This window comes from Panthera onca, chromosome F1 (assembly GCF_046562875.1).
Source record: "Panthera onca isolate mPanOnc1 chromosome F1, mPanOnc1 haplotype 2, whole genome shotgun sequence".
In the NCBI taxonomy this organism is placed as follows: domain Eukaryota; kingdom Metazoa; phylum Chordata; class Mammalia; order Carnivora; family Felidae; genus Panthera; species Panthera onca.
This window is the reverse complement of record NC_138355.1, coordinates 67,241,932-67,265,032: the sequence shown is the minus strand read 5'-3', so window position 1 is coordinate 67,265,032 and position 23,101 is coordinate 67,241,932. Positions and strand designations below refer to the sequence as shown.

The window sequence follows — 23,101 nt, the reverse complement described above, 5'->3', positions numbered from 1 at the left end:
CCGGAGACCCGCGGATGAAGGGAAGATGACCCGCGATCGCTTGTTGGGCGTCCCTCCGCCAGCCCGCCGGGAACCGGGGCGTGTGGGCCGGGCCCAGCGTGCGTGCCCCGTGAGTACTCGGGAAGCGCCTATATGTTGAAACTATGCCTCGTGTGCCCGGACTGGAACCGAACTGGACGGCTGCTGTTTTGTCCGGCAGCCCTGGGTGGGAGGGAGCGGGGAAGGTGTCCCCGGGTCTCGCCGCTGCGGAGTTGGCCCTTCCTTGTGTCAAGGTGGCCTTCCCGTCCCCAGCCAGCAATTCGACCCTTCCGGCCTTAAAAAGCACGTCCTGGCTCTCAGATTATGGTTTCATCCGCAGTGTGATGTAGTTGCCTCCTTTCCGCCGAGGGTGGACGGATTGGGGTGCAGGGGCCTCTAAGCTCTAGGTCGTTCCCGCACGAGACCCTGCCTGCTACCTAAGCCCTGGCCGGTGCCTGCCATCCCGGTGCTCCGGCCCTCTCTTACGGAATGACCAGTCTCTGTTACAGCATTTGTCGCACTGCCTTGTGATACCCGATTTTTTGTTCCTCTCGCTTCCCTCGTTTTCCGTCGGGCCGCCTTGAGTTCTTTGAGAACAGAGACTATCTTGTTCTTTTTCTGTGCCTCAGCGCCTAACACATTAGCAGGCTGGTAGTAGGCATTCTGTACAAGTTGAATTGATTTTGGACGTTCCTCTTTTTTTTTTTTTTTTTTTTTAATCTAAAATTTTTATTTTTTTTAGCCGTGGTCACACCCGCTACCCGCAGTGGGGTTACCAAAAACAACCCCTCTCCACTCTCCAGTGCCCTGGTTTAGAGGGCTGCTTATAGGGTTATAGTTAGCCCACTGCTGGCTGCCGGTCGCCCCATCATGTCTCCCTGGCAGGACAAAGCCAGGTGTGGCCCTCTGCTGTCTCTCTCCTTCCCAGCCTGCCTCCTGTTCAGCTAAGAGTTCTCTGTTTGTCTCAAGTGTCCTTAGAGCAGGGTGTGTGGGCACAGGGCCTGGAAGCCCCCGCAGGGAGCAACGGCAGGACCCAGGCCACTCATAGCAGCCGGGGGTACACAACACACTTGCCCAGACTTCCAGAAAGCCCTACCCCAGACAGACCTACAGAATGAGCACTTCCACGAGGGAGACCCTCTTCCTGGTCAGTCCCCGTTGTGCCAGAGGCCGGTCACATGCTCTTCTCTATGCACATCTCCTGTAACCCTCATGACAAGTCTCCTTTTATAGACAAAGAACCTGAAAACCAAAGCGGTTAGTGCCTTGCTCGGCGTTCCCAGCTAGAAGCCCAAAGGCAGGTCTCCTGCCACGTGCACATAAAAACTGCCTCCGCGGCAGCTGTGGGGCACGTGGGGCTACAGACCGTGCTTAGTGCTCACCGTTGTGAGCACTGAGCGTGGAAACAGCCATTTCCTCTTTGCCCCAACGTCACAGGTGCAGCAGAACAGCAGGTCCGGCACCTGCAGGGCAATCTGGATCGTCCTCTGACCAGAGTCCCTCTAGGGTGGCATCCTCGGAGGACTCCCTACTCCCAGCGCTTTTCTCTCTCTGATGTCCTTCACCTGTCTCAGCTTCCGTCCCCTTCCTCCCCGGCCACCCCCCCCTCCCCCGACCATGCTCCCCTGAATTTCTCACCAAGGACTCCAGCCCGTTAGCTCTTTCCCTTCTTGGACACTCACTGCACTTGGTCTGCAGAACCACAGGATGTCCTCATGTATTTCAGGTTCTATTCGTAAGCTTTCAATGAGATTGTTGGGTTTCTGAGGTTAGGGATGATACCTTATCCTTAGTTTCTTTTCAGTCACTCATAACTGACTGCCATGTTAGGCGCATTAGAAATGTCGGGCAGATATTGACTTACAGGTTTTACAGAGTAGGTGAGTCCATTCAGCCTCAGCGTGCAGCTCCCAGGACTGCTCTCCCTTGCCCTGTTCATCCATCATGCAATTTACATTTATCCTTTGGATGAACCGTATTAATCGTGGACACTCCATATTTATATCCCGATACCTTTTTCTCCTTTTGTGTGCCTCGGTGTAACGACGTGCCTTATGTGGATAGTTCCTTTTAACCGTCGTTTTGGTACCGTGGCTGCGTCTGTAGTGACAGCGCATCGTCCTGCTGGTGATGGCGGTGATGATGACTTCAAACAGCCGGCTCTGTTGAGGCCTTGTTTGCAGTGTGTCAGGCATCGTGCTCGACACTTACCACGCAAGGTGGATACCCTGCCTTCCCAAATGAAGAAAGCAGGACTCAACGAAGGTCAAGTAATTTTTTTCCTAAGTCACATCATGACCTAAAGGCAGAGCTGGAAAGCAAAAGCAATTCTATCTGGCTCAGATCTTTTTTTTTTTTTTTTTAATTTTTTCTTTTTTTAATGTTTATTGATTCTTGAGAGAGAGAGAGATTGAGCAGGGAGGGGCAGAGCCAGAGAGGGACACAGAATCCGAAGCAGGCTCCAGGCTCTGCACTGTCAGCACAGAGCCCGATGTGGGGCTCCAACTCCCGAGCCGTGAGATCATGACCTGAGCCAAAGTCGGACGCTGAACCGACTGAGCCACCCAGGCTCCCCTGGCTCAGATCATTTCTAACTACCGTGTGGCTAACCTGCAAATAAAATGTTGCTGGTGAACTCTGATCTCCCTCTCTGCCTCCTCTCATTGATCTCTTGCTCTCATTACCTTTCCAGATCTACTCTCCATCTTTTCTGCCCTGTTCTGGGCAGCGTCACGCGGCCTCCCCTGCCCTCTGGCTCCCCATCAGAATAGGCCAGTGGCGGGGACTAGCAGATCTTTGGCAGTGGCTGAGTTCGGCTGCCTGAGACCCTGACTTCCACTGGAGCTACTCCAGCCCCCTCCCTTTGCCTCCAACTCTCACCAGGTTCCAGTAACCTTCCGGGCAGGTTTAAGACTGCTAAAGGCTTCCTGCTGTCAGGAGTCCCTGGGTGCCTCACCAGCCCTTGTTGGTTTATTAGCCCTGCCCACACCTTTGTAAAAATCCCTTCACCGAGTCCTCTCCATATTAGCCCTTGGAGTGCACCATCTGGTTTCTGCTGGAATACTGACCGATTCAGTCACTCTTTTGCATGGATCTTGCTTATATTTCCCGTTTTGTCATTTCTTTTTGATCGATTCCTAATTCTTTTCAGGCTCAGCATCCTGTACCTTAGTCCAGACCTCCAACAACTCCATTTAATCATACGTCCTGACCACCTACACTACACGAGGGTCTGTGGTGCTTACCTCCCCCCCCCCGCCCCTCCCCCCAAGCTTTTGTAGGTCTTTTAACTGGTTTAGTGTCTCCTGTCTCTCAATCCTGCTGCTAGGCTGATAGCCGTAAACAGCCCTTTAATTAGATCCTTTCCTTCCTCAAACATTTTCAATGGCTCCCAACTGCCTACAGAAAAAAAATAATGGGCCATTTAACGTGCCATTCAGTCCCTCCATTACCCTACCTTTGCCATCTATTCACCTATAAAGCCCTCTGTTGCGGCTTTATTACCCATCCCTTACTTAAGCCTTGTGCTTTCTTCCTGCCATGCTTTTGCTCATGCTGTACCATCTACAAAGGGCCGAATTTCTTTTCACTTCCTTACCTACTGTTGGTAAGCCGGATGCCGGATTCCAACCTCTACTCCTATGTCAACTCTCCCTAGACCTTAACTAGTGGGAATGATCTCTCGTTGCAGAACAGTAGAGTTTAGTGTCTGTTCTATTTTTTGTTTTTAATCAGTTAATTGCGTCATGCCTTAGGAAATCTGCTACCTAAGTCTTCCGTGGGTGTTTAACAGACGTATGAGCTCCACTGTATACTAGCGGTGTGAACTCCAGGCAAGTTCCTTCCCTCCCTCTTCCCTTCTTGAGTAGCATACATGCAGGTCCTGGGCTAAGTGCCAGCCGTGCCCGTGACCAAACCCCGACATGAGTCCCGTTCACATGGCACTTAAAGTCTGGTGAGCAAGACCGACATCAGTGAGATCATTCACAAGTGAAGTTGCCACCCTGATAAGTGCTATGAAAGGGGGGTATGTGGCGAAGCCATAGCTTTTTTTTTTTTTTTTTTTTTTAATGTTTATTTGTTTCTGAGACAGGAGAGACAGAGCATGAGCAAGGGAGGGGCGGAGAGAGAGAGGGAGACACAGAATCCGAAGCAGGCTGCAGGCCCCGAGCTGTCCGCACAGAGCCCGACGCGGGCCTCGAACTCACACACCGCGAGATCATGACCTGAGCCGAAGTCGGACGCTCAACCGACTGAGCCACCCGGGCGCCCCAAGCCATAGGTTTTAACAAGCGTTTTGGTCTGAGAAGGGCGTCGTAAGAGTTAGCAAGGCTTGGGGTTGGCGGACAGGAGGGAGTTGCGCAGGAGAGCAGAGCAAAGCCCAGTGAGGCCGTCCATCCCTCATGGCAGGTGTCATGTCTTCTATCCCTGTTCCTCGAACGGTACTCTTACCATCCACATGAGAGGAACTCAGCATTTGCTGATGTTTCTTGAACGTTCCATCAAATGTGTTCTAGCCAGACCTTGTAGATTGTTATCCTCCCTTGCCTGGTGCTTGTCCCTGTGAACTATTGTTGTCCCCCGAGGTCTCACTCTCTAGCACGTGTTGTAAATGGCATACCTGGTCCTTAGCGGATGCCACCTGCCATTGGCCTCGGTGCCCGTGACTTGTGGCTCTGTCTTGTTTTCCACACAAGTTTGCAAGTTTCTTCAAAGTTTGAGGGACTGGATGTTTCCTACATCCTCTGTCTCCCGTGTCTTACGACTGGCTCGTCCCTAAACTAGTGTTGCGGAAAATGTCATGGGTAAAACATCTGTTGATGATGATACGAGACCCGTATTCTCCCTCCTCCTCCCTCTGTCCTTCCATTTCTAGGGAACAGGAGTCAGTGACTCCAGGATGTGTTACTTGTCAGAGAGGGTTCGGGACCGGGGACCGACAACCAGATCTTTTTCGGGTGAGTGCTGGGTAAGCGTAGAAGAGAAACCCATTTCTCTGAATGTCGGGACAAGATGCCCCACAGTTAAATGAACGGGCTTGGAGAGCCTCGAGGATGTGTAAGGAGTGCGCGCACACGGTAGCATGGAAGGGAAATCGGGCTCGTGAATCACCGGCTGGAAGGGCACAGTGCCCGGGACCCAAAGCACCTGGGCTTTCCCAGATTGAGCTGAGCCAATATCCACATTTCTGGGTCTTTAAAAAAAAACCAAAGTCGAGTGTGAAAGGGATTTGCTAAACTAAAGGCCCCCGAGGTTGATGAGGTTGATGAAGGGAGATCCCAGAAGGAGGGAGGGCAGTGGGAAAGGGGAGGGGCCTGGCCACATGCTCCCTTCTTCTGTCCCCGCCTCACTCCACCCTCCCTTCCCTCAGGCCTGTGAGTTCGGCCCCGTACTAGGATTGGCTTCCACTTAGAGCAGAGATTCGTCCCATTTTGTTTAGCAGCATGTTGTGAACAGACTAAAATAAAATAAACCGAAGAAGCTCACGTCTTTTTTAACCAGGTAAAAAGAGCTGGTTTCGTCTGAACGCGGGGAACGGAAAAGCCGTCCCTGGACACGTGTGCTTCGGCAGAACCGGCCGATCCGAAGCCCACGGGCCGTGCAGACGCTACAGCCCAGGCGGTGGGTTTTCTTACAGAGACACTAGGTTAACCGGCGCGGGGAGGACCCGGTAGCAGCCGAGGGGAGGGGGCAGCGTCCCCGACTTGCAGCGGTGTGAGAACTGCCTGCCCTTCCCTGCTGGGGCCTCACAGGGAAATCTTTGCAAGGTCTTCTTAGCTGGCAGGGGTGGGCCGTGGCTAACGAGGTGAAGCACAGAGTCAGGATTTCAGAAGCCTCCCGTGGGGCGGGTGGCCCCATTCCCCCTTTTCACCCCGCCCTCCCCGATGCCCGGTGCCGGTAGTAGGACTCCCGGCATAGACAGTGTCGGGGCCGGATGCAGCCAGGGCGAGGGCTGGGGCTCTGTCTCGGGGCTCGTCCGCAGCCCAACACCTGTGCAGTCCCGGCGTTTGGAGTCTAGGGTGGGGACATCCCCATCCATGCCTCCCACCCCCCCCGAGGGGTCAGCTTCTGGTGTGACAGCCCCCCCACCCCGCCCGCGCGCCACGGGGCTGGGACTGCAGTCCCCCCCCCCACCCCTGTAGAAGAAGGAAAAACAGCGGACTTCAAGACCAGGAAACAGAAGGTGCTTTTTATTTTAAAACCAAAAAAAAAAAGTGCTACAGTGACAGGACACTGCTGGGGCGGAGCGCGCAGCGTTAAGTGGACTCTAGATGCCCGTGGCCCAAGCATCCTCCCCCCGTGTCCTCCTGTCCCCCTCCTCCCGGGCCTCAGCACGCAGGGGTTGTCAGCAGCCTCATGGGCATCTGAAGAGCGGCTTCCACGCCTCCCTCTCCCGTCCTCAAACCTGAAAGCCTCATCAGCTGTCTCCGCATGGAGAGCAGGATCACTGGGCAGAAGTCTGGAAATCTGGGGAGCCCTCCCCCCGAACCAGAGCAACAGAACTGCCCCCATGCTAAGATCTCCTTTCTGTACATTCAGTATATTTGGTCCTATAAACATCTATATACATACATCTGTCTACATATATATATTATCTCTGTCGCTTTCTCCTTAGGTAAACCTTCCATTTGTACCATGTGCTACTTCCCAAGCCTCCGCCTACGACTCGTCCGCTAGTCCAAGGGAGACTCCGGCTTCGTGATTTCACCAGGTCCCTCAGCACCACCCTCTGTCTTCGTCACACCCTGAGTACCCTCCCTGTCGCTTGTTTGCCCGTCTGGAATCTCCCGGTTAACATGGGTGCCCAGTGCTCTCCTGACATCCCAAGTCCATGGTTGCTGTGGTCAGGGGACCCACTGCTCACCAGACGTGGCTGCTTATAAAGCTTGTCCGACAGCCGGAGAAAGGATTTCAGCTCCGAGGAAGAGGGGGTGATACAAAGAGCCGGTTAGGGTGGGGGGGGGAAGCGTTGTCCTCCAGGGAGGCTTATGGCAGAGGAAGCCAGGTTGTGTTAAAAGGACAGTATGATTTAAAGTGCAGCTTAGAGCAAAGTCTGGGGTCTGGGAGGAGAATCAAAAAGGTTAAGGCAGAAAATGTCCTTATTTTGTTATGCAAGAATCTGAGTCTGGGGGCCTAGAATAGACAGCGGGGCACTCGGGAGAGAGGATTTCCCTCAGGAGGGACACAGCCATGCACAGAAGAAACTAGCACAGGATGGCTTGCTGATGGAGAAGGTACACGCACACACACACGCGCACACACGCACACACTCCAGTATTTTGGGCCCTTACACACAGAAAGAAATCAGGTAAGTCTAACGTTGAATAAAGTCGAGAGCCCAGAAACTGGCTCTTTGCCTTCTGTTCTCTGTATCAGATTTTCAAGTTTTTCTGGTCCTCGTTTTCTTGAGAGCTAGGGAGCGTTGGTGGGGTTTACGGTCAGGGAAGAACGAAGGGTCTTCAGTTTCAAAATGGAGTTGAGTTCAAGGAGAGCTGCATAGAAGGGGGCCTGGTGCAGTCGCGTGAGCCGTGACCACAGGTCCAGCCTCAGAACCGTGCGTTTCTCTGAAGCTCGGCACGCAGACGCGTGTCCACGGCCTGTGCGAGTGTTGGAGCTCGTAACGGTTGGCTGAGTCCACCTTAAACTGCCACTGCATTCGCACAAGGACTCTCTGCCAAGCCCCCGTGGGGGCACGGGGGCAGTTCCTTGGCACCTACATGAGACCGGGAGGCACTCTTGGGGCTTGGGGCTTTAGAGAACGTTCTGGTGCCCAAACGCCCTTCTTGGCCCCTCCCACAGTCCCCACCAGGGAACAAGGACTGGCCTGAGGTTGATCTAAAGCGTACCCTTTAACTTCTTCCTCTTCACGGCAGAGGGGAGTGGAGATGGGACCCGTGCCCACTTTGCCCAAGTCTCGGGAATGGCTCAGGGAGACCCCGGTGGTTGGGTCAGGAAGTATAGTCTCCCTCCCTCCCAGCACTGCCTAGTGAAACAGCTGACACCTCAGAAGGGTGACAGGGAGAATGGTGTCCGCCAGCCAGAGTTCTGCCCCAGCCCAAACCCTCATAAAGCACCCCCAATTCCCAGAGGCTCCACACAGCAGTCTGGAGGTCTGAGAATGTACTCGTCCTGCATGGTAGGGTTAATGTCGCTTTCCTTGGGAATCTGTGCCCTGTAAGTACCTGGAACACCATTTCCAGACCTTTCCGTGGGGGTTGGGAACATACCGGCAAGGGCCATCCCATCCACGGGTCACAGGAGACAGATCCCCCCCCAGGGCTGTCTGGAGGATAGGGTCAGGGCTTTGGACGAGGGCTCTGCATTCGTCACTCCACACCGAAGGGTTCAGATTCCGGGATGGGCGCACGTCAACCTCTATTCTCTGAGAGCGGAGGCGGCTTTGTGAGAAAACTGGGTACCCTAAGACAGGGTCCACTGGAGAAGATAGAAAGGAAAACGGGGGTGACCAAGGTTCTAGTCAGAATGTGCCAGCAGAAATTACGCTATGAGAAACCCTGACTCCTTTCAACAGGGGTTGGTAGAGAACCCAGGATCAATTAATTCCGGATTCCCGTATTTCTGAGGGCGCGGACTCCAAAACAACCATCGGAGTCTTGCCTTAGGGAACTAGCTGGGTGGGAAATTAGAGGCGGGTGGGGGCTCCGGCCCCAGGCCACCAAACTTCACGGTGGCGGTGGTGGCGGTGGGAGGTGGGGGTGGGGGGGGGGGAGTCTATCCATCCAACTGCGCGGTCCTCCCGATGTGAGTCTCCAAGCGTGGCCGATGCGTCCTGAGCCACCTCAGCCTTAATCTTCCCTCTCCTTCCCCCATCCTGGTGTCGGGGAGTTGCGTATCTTGGGGAGGGGTGGGCTGGGCCGAAGGGGCCGATGGAAGGAAAGCTCGGACTCCAGTTGGCCTCGCCCACCCACGGGCCGCCAGGTTAAAGCGGAGGGAGTGGAGAATGGGTGCTTCCGGGGGCTCTCCAGCTGGCCTGGGTGACGGCCGTCCCCCGGGGCTGCCGAAAGAGGAGAGACCAGAGAGACGGGGTGGGCGGGGCCGCGGGCCATCAGACGTTGCTGATACGCACACTGAGGGCGCCACCCTCCTTCTCCGCTTGCTCCCTCAAGGACTCCTCCAGCTTGAGCTTCTCGGGGTCCCCGTAGCGCACGGCGCTGTCGCGGAGGCCGCTGGGAGGGGCCACCTTCACGACCTGGTCAAAAAGGCTGAAGTCGGCTATGTACTTGCCGCTGGCTGACAGCGAGATGGCGGGCGTGAACTCGTAGCCCCAGAGGATCTCCTCGGGCAGGTAGGAGGTGCGCACCTGGCAGGTGGCGCTGGTGGATTCCACCGTCCCGCTTAGGATCAGCACCAGCTCGAAGTCCCCCTCCCCGCTGCGGAGGGGGAGGTCTTTCAAGGGGCTGGTCTCATCCACCACGTGGTAGAAGGTGAGGGGCAGAATGAGGAAGGGGCTGTCCGAGGCCGTGTCCACCTGGAAAGTGACGTTGACCTGGTTGAGCCGGATGTTCTCGCCCTCTCTGGTCTGGTGGGTCTGGAGCAGTTTGCCCGTCACCTGGCAGCCGATGAGGAGGCTCTTCCGCATGTTGGCGACGCGGATCATGAGGCAGGGCTTCCCGTCGTGGGCGGCCACGACCGCGTGCTGGCTGAAACGGATGGTCTCGGCCCGCTTCTTGGGCCGCGCGATCTTGGCCAGGAAGGTGCCCGTGATGAAGATTTCCAGGATGGTGGTGAGCACCAGCTGGGCGATCAGCAGCACGATGGCCAGCGGGCACTCCTCGCTGATGTAGCGGAAGCCGTAGCCGATGGTGGTCTGGGACTCGAGGGAGAAGAGGAAGGCCCCGGTGAGCGTGTGCACCTGCACCACGCAGGGGGTGTGGTTGGCCGGGGGGCCCAGCTCCAGCAGGTCTCCGTGGGCCACGGCCACCAGGTACCACACGACGCCGAAGAGGAACCAGGTGCCCGCGAAGGTCGCGGAGAAGAGCAGAAGCTTGTAGCGCCACTGCATGTCGATGAAGGTCGTCCACAGGTCCTTGAGGTACAGGAAGCGCTTGTCGGCGATGTGCTCCATCCTGACGTTGCTGCGGCCGTCTTTTGTCAGGACCCTCCGCCGTCGGACCCCTGGGCCCACGAGGGGCCGGCTCTCCGTCTGAGTGGTCTGACTGTAGTACACCTTGGCCACCGACGTCATCTGGAGGGAGCGAGACGGCACAGCGGGGGTTATTGCAGGAGGCCAGCCAACTCCTGGCCACCGCCCACGGCGAAGGAAGAAGTGACGTGCGTTTCGGGGTCACCGATCTTACCGTTAGCGCGTATTTACTGAGCACTCGCTATTCGCCGGGCGCCGTGCAGGCCGCTGGTAGGCCAACAATGCAAATGACCTCACCCTTGCTCTCCAAGAACTCCCAGCCTGGTGAGCCAGACACATTCAGGGAGCAGATAATCGCAGGGAGGTCTGATCTTTGTGATTCTCTGTAACAAGCACAGGTCCTGGAAGGTGGGGCCAGAGGAAAGCGTTCTACTGGTCTCTCTTCCCCGCAAAACCAGTTCTGTCAAGATCTCTCATTCTGAAATAGGATCCCTCCCCACCCTCATAAATGGCAGGGCAAGAAAGACTATCCTGTTGAAATCCTTCCAGGCCACCCCCCCCCCACCGAAAACACACAAACCCTTCATTTCCCTGCCTTTCCCCTAGCCCCAGGGCAGTACTCACTGGTGACAACCAGGGGACTCATCTGGCTCAGAAAACAACGGAAACTGCCCAACCTGCTACCCTTTGAGATGTTTTCTAAGGACCTGGACCATTTCACTGCATATTATTATTACTACTTTATCATCGCCATCACCGTCATCTATTTGCATCATCCGGGGGAATTGGGTCTGGGTCAGGTGGCGTTGGGAATAGCACGGGCAGGACCTGAGCAGAAAGAGCTGAGCGATGGGAAAGGAGGAGGGAACCACCACGCCGAGGCCTCCTGGCGGTGCAGAGGGAAATGCCAGGTCAGAGGCGGCAGAGTGGCCTTGACTGGGTGAGGTAGGAGAGTTGGTGTGGATTAGCGGTCACGTCCGCACGAGCTCAAATTCAGGATCGTTGTTTGTCCTGATGGAAGAAAGTGGGACAAGGCTCTGAAATAGGAGACAGCTCGCTTCACGCAAGGTGCCGGTAGCTCTGCCCAAGGAGTAGCTTGTACTTTTCCAGCAGAGATAGGATTCCAATCACTGAACCCTTGGACTCTGGATCTGATGACCAGACCTTCTGGGAAGAAGGAGGGTGATCTCCAGGGATTTGGGTCCTTCTTGGAGAACAGAGAACCTCATCTCCTTCTCCATTCCAAAATATCTGGGCCATCGCATTATCATTCTTCACGCTGCTCCCTTACCCCATCTTCCCCACGGCCCGACATCTGGAAAACTAAATTATTTGGGCCCGTTTAAACCCCCCACCCAAGTGGACCCTGAATTGGCGGTCACCAATGGATGAGAATCCCGGAATGTTCAGAGGCAGCCAGGAGCCTGCTTACCAGCGCTCGTCCACTTGGGACTTTTGTCCACTTCCCAATACCCTTATCTACTTTGGAGCAAAAGGGAAGCTTTATAATTCTGAGGTTTGGAGAATTACGATTCGAGCCCAGGTATAGCCCCCTTCAGTACTCAATAGCAGCAGTAAAGACAAAGCACAGCCCCCACACCTCTACCATTTTAAAGCTCGCCCATTAGCGTGCCTTCTCGTTTGATCCTCAAACTGGAAAAGATGTGGAACCTTCCTGAGAGACTCTGAGAAACTATCAGCGGATGGAGGAAGCCCTGGAAAGCTGTGGATGAGTGAACATAACTTTTTTATTTTAGTTTCTTTTTTTTTATTTTTTTAATGTTTTTATTTATTTTTGAGAGAGAGAGAGAGAGAGAGAGAGACAGAGCACGAATGAGGGAGGGGCAGAGAGAGAGAGGGAGGGAGACACAGAATCGGAAGCAGGCTCCAGGCTCTGGGCTGTCCGCACAGAGCGCGATGCGGGACTTGAACTCTTGAACCGTGAGATCATGACCTGAGCCCAAGTCGGACGCTTAACCGACTGAGCCACCCAGGTGCCCCTAGGGCGGCGCAGAGAGGGAGAGAGAATCCCAAGCAGGCTCCTCACCGTCAGCAGAGAGCCCGATGCGGGGCTCGAACTCACAAACCGCGAGTTCGTGACCTGAGCCGAGACCAAGAGTCAGACGCCTAGCCGACTGAGCCACCCAGGCGCCCCTGTTTGCAACATTAATTTTATTCAGAACTATAGAACACACGGCCGCCAGTTACGAGGGTGACACAAAGCTGGGACAGATGGCAAATGCAAGGTCTGGGGCAGAATTAGGACCCAAAAGGAGCCAGAGGAATGGGCTAAGTCTAACAAAAAGGATAAATGTTGGGTTGCGTATTTGGGCCCAAAGATTATCTGAGCAATTCCGGATCGCAAATACTTGGTTTGAAGGGCGATCACACGAACAGGGGTTTGGACCTGCTCTTGGAGCTCCAAGAGGAACCGCCAGCACCGATGAATCCACACCACAGAGGAAAAGATTCCAGATCCAGACGACAAGGCACAATGTAACGATCATGACAGCCAAATGTGAAAGAGCTTCTCGGGAGGCAGACAGCGCTCCGTGCCTGGGGGTGTCCAAGGGCAGGATGGACTTGCACTTCGCAGAGTCCACAGAGGAGGTGCAGGCTCTCACCTACCCTCACGGGGGACAGGATGCCTGCCCCTTCCGCGCCATCGCTACCCCGGACATCCTAGGGCGACATTCGGGGACCCATCCTCAAAGTCCTAGCTTTGTGCTGAGGAAAGATTCCGCCTGACTTCAGGCACGGAAGCTCTTGGGGCCCAAGGGAAGCCTCGCTTATCCTCCCCAAACAATAGCCTGTGATGATGTTATCCCATCGCAGTCCGTAAAATATGTAATTTGGCCCTCACACTATGAAGTAAGTACAGAAGTCATTAGAAACAGGCTCAGGAGATTTGCCCCAAGTAGATTAAAGGTAGAGTTGGAACCAGAACCCAGGGCTTTGGGATCCGGTCCAGAACGCTTTTTTTTTTCTTTTTATTTATTTAGTTATGTTGTTGTTGTTGTTGTTGTTTTTAAGTAGATTCCACACCCAACGCGGGGCTCGAACTCCCAACCCCGAGATCAAGAGTCACGCGCCCCACCGACCGAGCCAGCCAGGCGCCCCCAGGACTTTTGCAACAACCGCTTCCGTGTACCCGGGTCCATTCTCACGGGTGCCGTGGTCTGGGGAAAGCGCCTCTGCGGGGCCCTGTGCGGGGAACACGGAGCCCGGCGTCGGGGCTGGGCGTTCACGGCACCGGACGGAGATTTTGGCCACTGGCTGGAACTCTGTTGTGACAGCCGCCTCCAGCTGCGTGCCTGCGGTGCCAGCCTTTCTCTCCGCCTCGTCCGGCTGTCCCCCAGCTGCCACGCCACCTCCCACGGCCAGGCAGCTTTGTTCTCCGAGGGGGCGAGAGGCAGAAGCGGACAAACAATCCACCACGCCCCCACCCCCAAGCTGGCCGGGCTCCTGGGAAGGGAGCAGCCCCAGCCCTGCCGGGCACACACACAGTCCTGCCTCCAGGGGGTGCTGTGTCCCCAGCCCGGTCCCCGCCAGATCCCAGGGACACAGTCTGACGGTGAAACCAGCCCCCAAGTGGTGAACAGAGGGAAGGGGACACCATCAACTTCCGTCTCTAAGGAATGTACTAATGATTCTTTCTAAGACCAGGGCCATCAGACCCACGGGGGTGCCCGGCCCGCTTCCCCCCAGGTCCAGACTCACGCTGCAGGTAACCTGGATTCGCCTGCGAGCTCGGGAGTCAGTTATTCTCCAGAATGGGTGGGTTTGTCAGAGCCCCTCTGGAGCACAGCTCTGCTCTGGAGCGAGGACACCCAGCTGTCGTGACCGTCGTGACTAAAATCAATCCTACCGCTTTGGGGATCAAATGCAACCTCTGAGCCTAGCATTCAAGGCCCTGCATGGTTTAGTCTCTGCCTACTTGGCGGCATGATTCCTGCCGCTTGTCCACCCGCACCCCGGGCTCCAGCTCCGCGGAGGGCCTCACCGCTTCACCCTTTCTGCCTTTGGACCTGCCGTGGCGTCGCTGGCTCCGTGCCTGCCTGAGGACCTCCTGCCGATCTCTCTCGACTCGAGGGTGACTTGCCCCCTTTTTGAAGCCTTCCCTGACCATCCAAGAAATAATCGGTGCTCCCCATCCCCCAGGCCTCACCCCAGCGTGGGTCCGTGAAGCCTGGGCCTTGTACACGTTCCTACGTTAGACCATCTGAGCGCTCTGCCGTGGTTTGTCAGCTGTGAGGTCTTCATTTAAGGCCGTGGACCGTGACTCTCGCCTGTTTCCCCAGCACCGGGTACAGTTTATTACCAAAGACTGAGGAAGGGGACGAAAGCTGATCCGGATCCAGAGAGGCCCGAGTGAGGGCTGCAGCCTTGGTTTAGCTCCCGGGAGACTGGCCGCCGAGCCTCCGGAGACCTCGAGGTGGAGCCGCGACACAGGGGGAGGGACCCAGGCTTACCCTGGCTCCACTAATGCTGCAGGGGGTTACAGATACGAGCTTCAAAGGCAGGAGAAAGCAAGTCCCAAGGCACCCGACCATCTCCCCTCTGGGTCAGCGGGAGGATGCAGACAGAGACAGCTTGGCCGTGGCCGTGGACATGGGAGTGGGCCACGCCAGATGCAGAGAGAGCCTGAGCTTGGCCGTAGCCGTGAACACGGGAGTGGGCCACGCCAGATGGAGAGAGAGCCTGAGCTTGGCCGTGGCCGTGGACACGGGAGTGGGCCACGCCAGATGGAGAGAGAGACTGAGCCTGGCCGTGGCGGTGGGCAGGGGAGTGAGCTACGCCAAGTTACGTGCCTGGAAAAGATGCGTCAACCCCCACCCGGGGCCGTGGCAGAAGGCACAGGGGAGAGCCGTGCACCTTCTAAAACCGGTCAGGCTGGAGAGGCAGGGAAGGGACCCTGGGCAAAGGCTCCATCTGTTTTCTGTGACGACTTGCCTGAAAGGAGCTTTGGGCCCTAACACCACCTGTGTTCATTCCCCGATGGGAACGAATCCTGGGTTCCCGAACAGCTGAGGACGCCATCATCCTGAGTTACCACACTCAGACTCTCGCCACGCCAACATGCGTCACACAACTGCCAATTTCCACTCGTGTCCCTTCCTCTCATCTCCCGGCCTGACGTCGGGTCCTCTCTGCCTTTCGGCCTCCCACTCACCTGTCCGCTCTTTCTCTCCCCGAGTCCTTCCCACACCGCGACGCCCGCTCTCTCTCCCCGAAGCACACCTCCGATCACGAACCCGAGAGCATTTACCCAGGTTCAGTACCTACGGAGGGTTAAGATCAGACTCCTTGTCTCGTGGCGGAGGAACCTGAGGCTGGGGGAGGTGACTGACTTGGACTGTGCGGCTGGTCTCAGGCTCGGGTCCCCTGTCTCCCGAGCCCACCGGCTTTTCATTATAGTGTCACCGTCTCAGTGCCGTCCCCAGCTCAGGAAATGTCCGTGTCTCTGCGTTATCGATCTAGGAGAGACCAGACTCAGCCGGGCACAGGTGGCCTTCCCTGATCTGTTTGCAAACCTCCTTTCCAGCCTCATCTCCCACCTCTTTTCTCCTATGGCTTTGGGCAAACCGGCTGGTCCCTGCCCTACGCACCCATGCGTTCGTGCTCTTCTCCCTCCCTCGCCTCCCCTCTGTCCTTGTCCCTACGTACTGAAATATCCTTCAGAGCCCAGGATAAATGAAGCCCCTGATCCCCACAGCTTCAATTAATACCTCCCTCCTCTGACCCTCCATATACACGCGCATATATATCACCGTCTGTACGTTTTATGGGACATCGATCTGGCATAGCGCCCATCTTCTGCTACAAATAAGCTTACTGAAGTAAGGATCCAGGCATACTACGTTTTCACTACCCCGACGTACGATTAGGACACATAGTAGGTGCTCCAGGAGTATTTCTGGAGTGAGTGAATGAGCAGAAGGGAGAGAACGGACCGCCCCTTCCCGCACGGTGGGAGCTCTCGTCCCGCACGGACGGACAGAACTTCGCTTGGGCCCAGAGCCTCTCCTCCGAGGCTCTCCATCCTCCCTCCCTCTTTGCTCTTGACTTTTCATATGTTTTCTCTTTCTCCTGAACACACGGAAACCCCAATAACTGGTCGCCAACACTAATAGATGTGCAAGCAAGGAAAAGATGTCCTCGTGTGTAATGACGCGGCCGCCGCGGGAAGTACCTGGCAGTTCCCCGCATTTACATGACAGACGCTTTCTTTAGCATCTCCTGGGTGCCAGGTTCTAAGGACGACAGACCCCGGAGCCACAGAGATGAATTCGACGTAGGTTCTGGCCTTGAGGACCTGCCAAGCCCAAAGGGAGGCAGCCATAAAGCAGGCAGGAGGTGGTAAGGGCCACAGACGAGGTATCCGTGAGGCACTGGGGGGATGTGCAAAGGGAAAGGCGACATTTGGCTCAAGGGAGCACTCCATAAGAATGTTATTATCCCCTTTTAGGCCAGGAAACCAACTCAGTGACTACCAGCCAGGAGCTGGGTTTTCCCTCCACACCTGGCTGTCTCACTCAAGAAAGGCTTTTTACAGAGAAAGGTGGCATTGGGACCGGCGGGTCTGAAGGTTAGCCAGGATTTAGACACTTGGAGGCTGGGGGCTAGGGGGTCAGAGAGAAGGTGCTTCAGGGAAGGGGAGGAGAGAGAGGGGAAGGGAAGGGGAGGGCAAGGGAGGGGAGGGCAGGGGAGGGGAGGGGAGGGGAGGGCAGGGGACGAAGCTGACATTCGGGGAGGCCAGGAGACGCAACTTACAAGCAACAGAGCCAAGCTTTTGGCTGGATTCCAAAGTCCTTCCTCCTATAGCTTCAGGCTAATACTAGCGAATTTGCCTCCACTGGGCAAGTTCCACACTCAGCCACCAGAGGAGGTGACGCTTCGACCTGCTGACAGGTTAGCAGGACAGCAGTGTCCCCAGCAGTGACACCCAGAGTGCATCTCATGATTGGCGGCGATGCTCTTTTATTGTGATCTCTGCGTCCCATGATCTGTTCTCTTAGGCTGGCGTGGCAGGTCCCTACTGTCCCCATTTCCTCCTCGGACTCTGGTCCCAACTGCCTTCCCACCTTTTCCGCCGTCCTTGCTGCCCACTCGGCCCCTGGTACGTCGTGCCGGCTGATACTAACGTGCGTTTCCCCTTCCGTCCTTGTCACCTTCCTGTCGGTCTGCTCCCCCCGCGCACATCTGTCTGGATCGTCCCTCAGCCTCCCGTGTCTCACCCTGGAGATGTGCTTTGTGAAGGTGGCGAGGTGCAGGCAGAGCTCAGACCTGTGAATTCCCCATCACACTCTGCCCTCCGTCTACATCCTGAGGCCCAGGGGTCAGGAGAGGCATTGTAAGCCCCCTACCCTCCTGTTCTCCCCGCTTCCTCCCTCCAGGAAAGAGCCTCTTGATCTAGGGGCTGGAAATGGGATCAGAAAGGGGGGCAGTTTCCTCCGGGACCCGCTCTTGGTGTGAATCAGTCCAGTCGCTTTAGGCTCAAAGGTGTCCCTGAAGCCACCACTAGGGGGCGTGGGCATCATGAGCGTCTGGCTGGAAACCCGCCTTTGGGGTACCCACCGTTCCGTGCCAGCACCTGCCCGCCTCGCTCAAGTGCTGTGTGTTGGGCAAGCCCTGTACACAAACTGAGGGGTTTGGGGCACCATCGGCCTCAGAACCCGAGGCCAGGCTCACCCGGGACAGTGAGCGAGGCGTGTGTCTGAGCACAACATCCTGGAGGTGGAAGGAGGCAAAAAGCAAGGGTGTTTTAAGACCCTGCCAGGAGCTAAGAGGCAATGTCACCGCGTGCAGAGTGGGCTGGACGGGGAAGCAAGAAACTTAGGGGCCAGCCTCATCTCTGCCACTGACAGCGGTGACCTTGGGCAGTGTCCGAGCCCATCAAACCATTGTTTCCTTAATCGGGGACTAAGGGCGTTTGTTGCATTGGCCCCCCACTTCTCAGACTAGTGGGCCAGGAGGTCCTCGAGGCCACAGGATTAAATGCATTTTTCCTGTGGTTTCAATTTTGCTCAAAGACTTTGAGGGGAAATCTTGTTTTCATCCTAAACCAACAACAGACAGAGAGTGGAATGAAAATTTTACCTAATTTAAGAGACAAAACAGATTTCAAGGACATCCGACGTGTGACAGGTGAGGGCTCATGTCTGTATCTTCTCAGGGAACATTCCCTCCCTTCTGCCTTTCAGGACCAGTCGGTGGGTCCGTCTCCGGGGCGCTGTGTCTGAGGATTATCAAGGTCCCTCCTGGCTTTAAGACCCCGCGTCCGGCCCGAGCCCTCCCCCCACGTCGGGAGAGAGAGAGAGGAAACAGCCACTCAGCCTCCTGTCCCCAAATATATTATCTCTTCTTTGGACACTGACTCCAAGTTGAATAGCGACCCTGGAGGCTTCCAAGGAGATGGCTGGGCAGCTTTGGGGCCTGAAAAGAAGCAGTTCTGGGCTTCCGAGTGCTCTTAACGCAGAGAGGGGGAGAGGGGAAGAGGGACGGGTACGAGAGAGAGGCCAGTAAGAAAAGCGCCGGGTTACATAAGCCCTCGAGGCTGCAAGAAAAATGGAGTTGGTTTGGGGTTCTTTTCAGACGGGATGGCTTTATTCATTAATCTCCCTCCTGTCCTGCCCCAAAGAAAATAAACAAATAGAAAGGGAGCCAGATGCTCCCTGGAGGTGGAGGTGGGGACAGGAGGGCAGCGAGCGTGTCCGGGGGCCTGCCTTTCCAGCTGAGTCTCTATTGCCTCTGCCCGCCACCCTCGGCCTCCGTCCCCTTCCCTCCCATCCTCTGGCCTCGGCCTGACACCAAGGCCCTGGCCCAGGGAAGAATAGGCTTTTCTTCCCTTGTGTCAACGTTTGGAAAGTTCTCCTAGTCTGATCAAAAGAGAGGCTAAAAGCCGTCAAAGCATTTCCTGGGAGCCTGTGACCCCTGTCTGGCCCTGCTGACCCCTCTGTGTGCTTTCCAGTCAAGAGAGGGAGGGACACAGATGGGGCCATGTCAGATGTTCTCCTCCGTCCAGGCACCACCCCTGCCTGTCAGCGTGGGCTGATCGGGGAGCACTGCCCCTTCCTCTGCCCCCATCCCCCCCGGCAGTGTCTCTTGCCCCCTGCAAGCAGGGAACCATGTTCCTGCAGAGAACTGCCCAGAGGGTGGCATCTCGGGGACCCCCTCTTTCCCCAGCTAGATGGAGGATGACTTCCGGTCACGTGCGGCAAACGGGCACCGCCTCCTTGACGCCCCTGCCTCCCCACCCCGAGCACACCTCCCGCCCCGACTCATCACGCAGGCCAGTGTCCGCTCCTACCCAGCGTCTGGGGCCGCGAGGCCGCACATCCCGGTCCTGTGCGGGGAACTTGGCTCCGGGCAGGGTTCAGCTGAGGACGAAGGGGTGCCACTGCCCCCTCAGTCCCAGCTCCGGCAATCCCAAGAGCCTCCCGGCCTGGCCCCGCTTGGGTCCTCACCTCAGAGCAACAACTGCCCCCAGATGTCAACCCACCCCTCCTCACCTCGACGGGGGAGACCTCGGAGGGTCTGGGCGGGTTGGGTAGAAGCAGGGCGAGGACCGAGAGGTCTGCGGGGCTCCTGAGAGTCTCCACGGGGGAGTCTATACCCAGCTGATGCCCCAAGATGCTGGCTGAGGGCATCATCCTCGCGGAGAGGTTGGTTATGAGTGGGAGAGTTCGCCCCCGGCTGCGCCGAGGGGCCGTCCAGAGCGCAGACAGGTGCGGGGGAGTGGAGGAGACCAGGCTGTCACCAGACGTGCCCCTCAGCCCCGCGCGGGAGATTACCTCCCCGCCACCAGGGGGCAGGGCTCCTCCACTCTAGGTGCTCCCTGCCTGCTCCCCCCACACCCCCACCCCATCCAACCTCTCCGGCCCCCTCCCCGGCCCTCTCCTTTCACCGTTAGGTTGAACCATAAGAAATTGCCAATCAAAACAAAAAACCAGGTCCCATGTCAGCAATATCAAATGGTTCGATCTGTTAATACTTAATAGCAACAAAGGTAAAAGCATCAGCCACCACAGAGCGCGTTAGAGGCAAGTGCCCTCGGTCGCAAGCTGGCGGTGGTTAGTGCTCTGGAGCTCTCTCCAAGGTCACAGCTGACCTTCCCATCGCCACAGCCAAGGGCGTTTCCGGGGCCTCGACGCCAGCAGTCTGCAGCACCTGGACCCGGGGCCGGTGGTCCCTTCTTGGCACTCTGTCCTCTGGCCCTTCTTGCCCCTTGCCTCCTTGCCCCCGCCCCCTGGTTTGGGAGACGTCGGTCCCCTTTTAAATGGCCATGCTCCTTCCAGGCTTCGAGATTTGGGGCAAATGGGTTAAAGTCTCTGCGTTTCCCTTCCCTTCACCTGCACGGAGGCTGGCGCAGGGCCTGCCCGTGGAGGTGGGGGCTTCCAGGAGAGCTCGGTGCAGGGTCCCCGGGCTGCGGGTCACAGAGCCCTCTCTCCCTCCCCGCCTGTCCTCCAGGCTCTCTGCCACCCGTGCCTGGCTGTTTCCTCTGCACCCAGCCCTTTTGCCATGACCTCTCCTCTGACCCTGACTGTGGGCCCCACCCTTGGTGTTCAACTCCCGCCACTCTGTGGCCCTTCCTCAGCTGCCCAGCCCTCCCTCCTCACCCCTTCTCACCTCTGCCCTCTATCTGGAGCATTCCAGCATCAGTGTGCTCGATGCCTGTCCTCTCTCCTCCAGGGGGTGGAGGGAGTCCCCTCGGGCTGTCCCCTCTTCACAGAACTGCCATCCATTCAGAACCTTAGAGTCACCCTGGGCTCCCCTCCAGCCCCACATCCGGGTGGGCGTCTCTCCGTCTCCCCTGAGACGGCCTTAGTTCAGCCTTGGATTCTCCCTCACCTCCGCCGGGCGCTGCAGTGATCTGGCCTCCCTGCCTCCGGCCTCACCTTCCTCCCCTGCTCCCCTCAGCTGCCCCAGGCCCTTCAACAACACGGATGCCTCCCATCCCGTCGTTCTGCCTGAAATCTGATGGGCTCCACGGCTTCGGCAGCTTCCTGACATACCCTCCCCACCCCCCATCCCATTCTACTCTGATGGCCACAGCCTCTTCTTCCAGCACTTGTCCCTAAGCACCCCCTCTTCTGGCCGTAGAGCGACCGTTCACTCTTGACCATGGCCTTCAGTCGGCCTGCTTGTGCCCGCGAGGGGCTCCTGCGCTTCCCCAGCCTCGGAGCCCTCGGCAGACGCCTGCTGTCTCCCTGTCACATCTTCCGTGGAGCACGTCCGGCTCCTTCTCCAGAGACCGCCAGCCCCCGGAAGGTGGCGACCAGCCGTAGTTATCTCATAAGCTGCCCATCTCTGCGTTTAACCCAATTGTTTAACATAGAGGAAGGACTTAGACTGGAAACCCCCAGTCTGACCCCGGGGGGAAGGGGATGTCAACCACACAGCCTGGGGGCCATCGCACACCCCACCCCCACCCCTCCCACCCCTAGCAGATATCACCCATTCAGACCTTTGCTCGCTGAGCCTCGGAATCTTCCTCAACATGGTGGCCCAGAGAACCATTTCAGTCAAGCGGAGTTAGCCTCGCAAGCAAAGCCTATTAGTTTTCCTGGCCTGTCTGGGTCACAGCCAAAGTCCCTACCTATTCTTTCCCACTATTTGCCATCCTGGTCTGGGTCCTTTTCTAGCTATGGGAACTCCAGTCAATCTCTTAATCTCTGCGGGGCTCAGTTTCCTCACCTAAGGAGGCAATAAAACCTTCCATTGTATGGTCAGGATCACATGAGATGAAGTACGTGAAATCTGTAAGGCCCTTATGCAAATATGAAGATATTATTATTATTATCCTACTTTGCAGATGAAGGAAAGTGTCCACAGAATTAGAGGAAGCGGGGCTCAGAGAGACAAAGTGTCTCGCTGACATTTGTTCAATGGCTCAGCCCGAACGTCTGTCTCCGAGCCCCGTGGCCCTTCACCCGCCCCGCCTCTCCATATGCCAGGGGGTTTGATGATGCTCTTTTTTCAGGGGAACAGTGACTCGTGGGGTAGGATTGGCCGTGGCCCCAGAATCGGAAGAGGCTTCCAATGCGCTATTCTCCATCCCACCTCCTGATCATTCCCAAGATGAGGCTCCCTGCAAAACCCTTTCAACCTGCCAAGAGGTAGGGAACGTGTGGGATGCAGAAGGGCCACATTCCTCAGTGACTCCCTTCGACCCTGTGCCCTCCTGCTTGGCCCCCGCCTTGGTGGCTCCAGGCAGCTGGCAAGCTTCTCAAAGCCCGGGATGGCCAGGCCCCAGGAGATAAGGGCTTTGGTGGGAAGGCCGGCGAGCCACCGAGAGCTGTCACCAGATCCGCCAGCAGGGTCTGAGAAACTAGACAGGAGCCAAGCTGATGGGACCTTAGGGTCCCAGGGACCAGTGGGGCTCCCTGCCTGAGTCAGGACGGGGGCCTGAAAGCGTCCACGCACTTTCTTGTCTGTGGCCTTAGAAGTTGCTGGGTCCGGGGTGCTAGAAGTTCCGAGAGCGTAGGGGACGGGGAGCCAGAAGAGATGCTCCCCGGTGTGGAAGCCCATCAGAAGCAGCTCCTATGGGGTCATTGTACCTGCCCCCCTCCTTCCAGGAAGGAAGCAGCCCATCTTCCCCAACAGGGGACTGTTTTCGGAACTGATTCCTGAACTGCATTTTGCTCATCTTTCTGTGCTCTGCAGTGCCCAGAATGGAGCTGGGCTATTTCTTACAAGAGCCCATCGGATTGCGCCTCCACGTGACTCTTTCTTCCCTCCGGCCCCTTTCCCATGTGTGACATCCTTCAGCCCTGGGAGGTCCCACCTCCCAACTTCCCTTAGGAACAGGTGGGGACACGGACCCGGTCTCCCCATCAGCCTCTAAGCCTTTATTCGGGGTGAAGAGCTGGGTTTCCCATAGCTTCCCTCAGCCCACCTCCGTCACACCCTCCGGACTCTCTCTAGTGGGGGTCCAGATGGGGAAACTGAGGCCAACAACAGGTGCACAGTGCTCGG

At 56.8% G+C, this 23,101-nt stretch overlaps 1 protein-coding gene and 1 non-coding gene across 4 annotated transcripts in view; both read right to left on the bottom strand.

Annotated features, from left to right (window-relative positions):
- Positions 1 to 1,366: 1,366 nt before the first annotated feature.
- Positions 1,367 to 1,493, bottom strand: LOC132686979 (small nucleolar RNA SNORA43). Its single transcript, XR_009613929.2, has one exon. It is a non-coding gene; the product is annotated as a small nucleolar RNA SNORA43 (small nucleolar RNA).
- Positions 1,494 to 7,296: 5,803 nt separating this feature from the next.
- KCNJ10 (potassium inwardly rectifying channel subfamily J member 10) overlaps positions 7,297 to 23,101 on the bottom strand; it is a 28,457-nt gene continuing 12,652 nt past the window's right edge. For all 3 annotated transcript variants that reach the window (XM_060644549.3, XM_060644550.3, XM_078441245.2), the window contains one exon: positions 7,297 to 10,225. In XM_060644549.3, the coding sequence (XP_060500532.1) occupies positions 9,086 to 10,225 (1,140 nt within the window). In that variant the 3' untranslated portion in view covers positions 7,297 to 9,085. The remainder of the gene's footprint in view (positions 10,226 to 23,101) is intronic.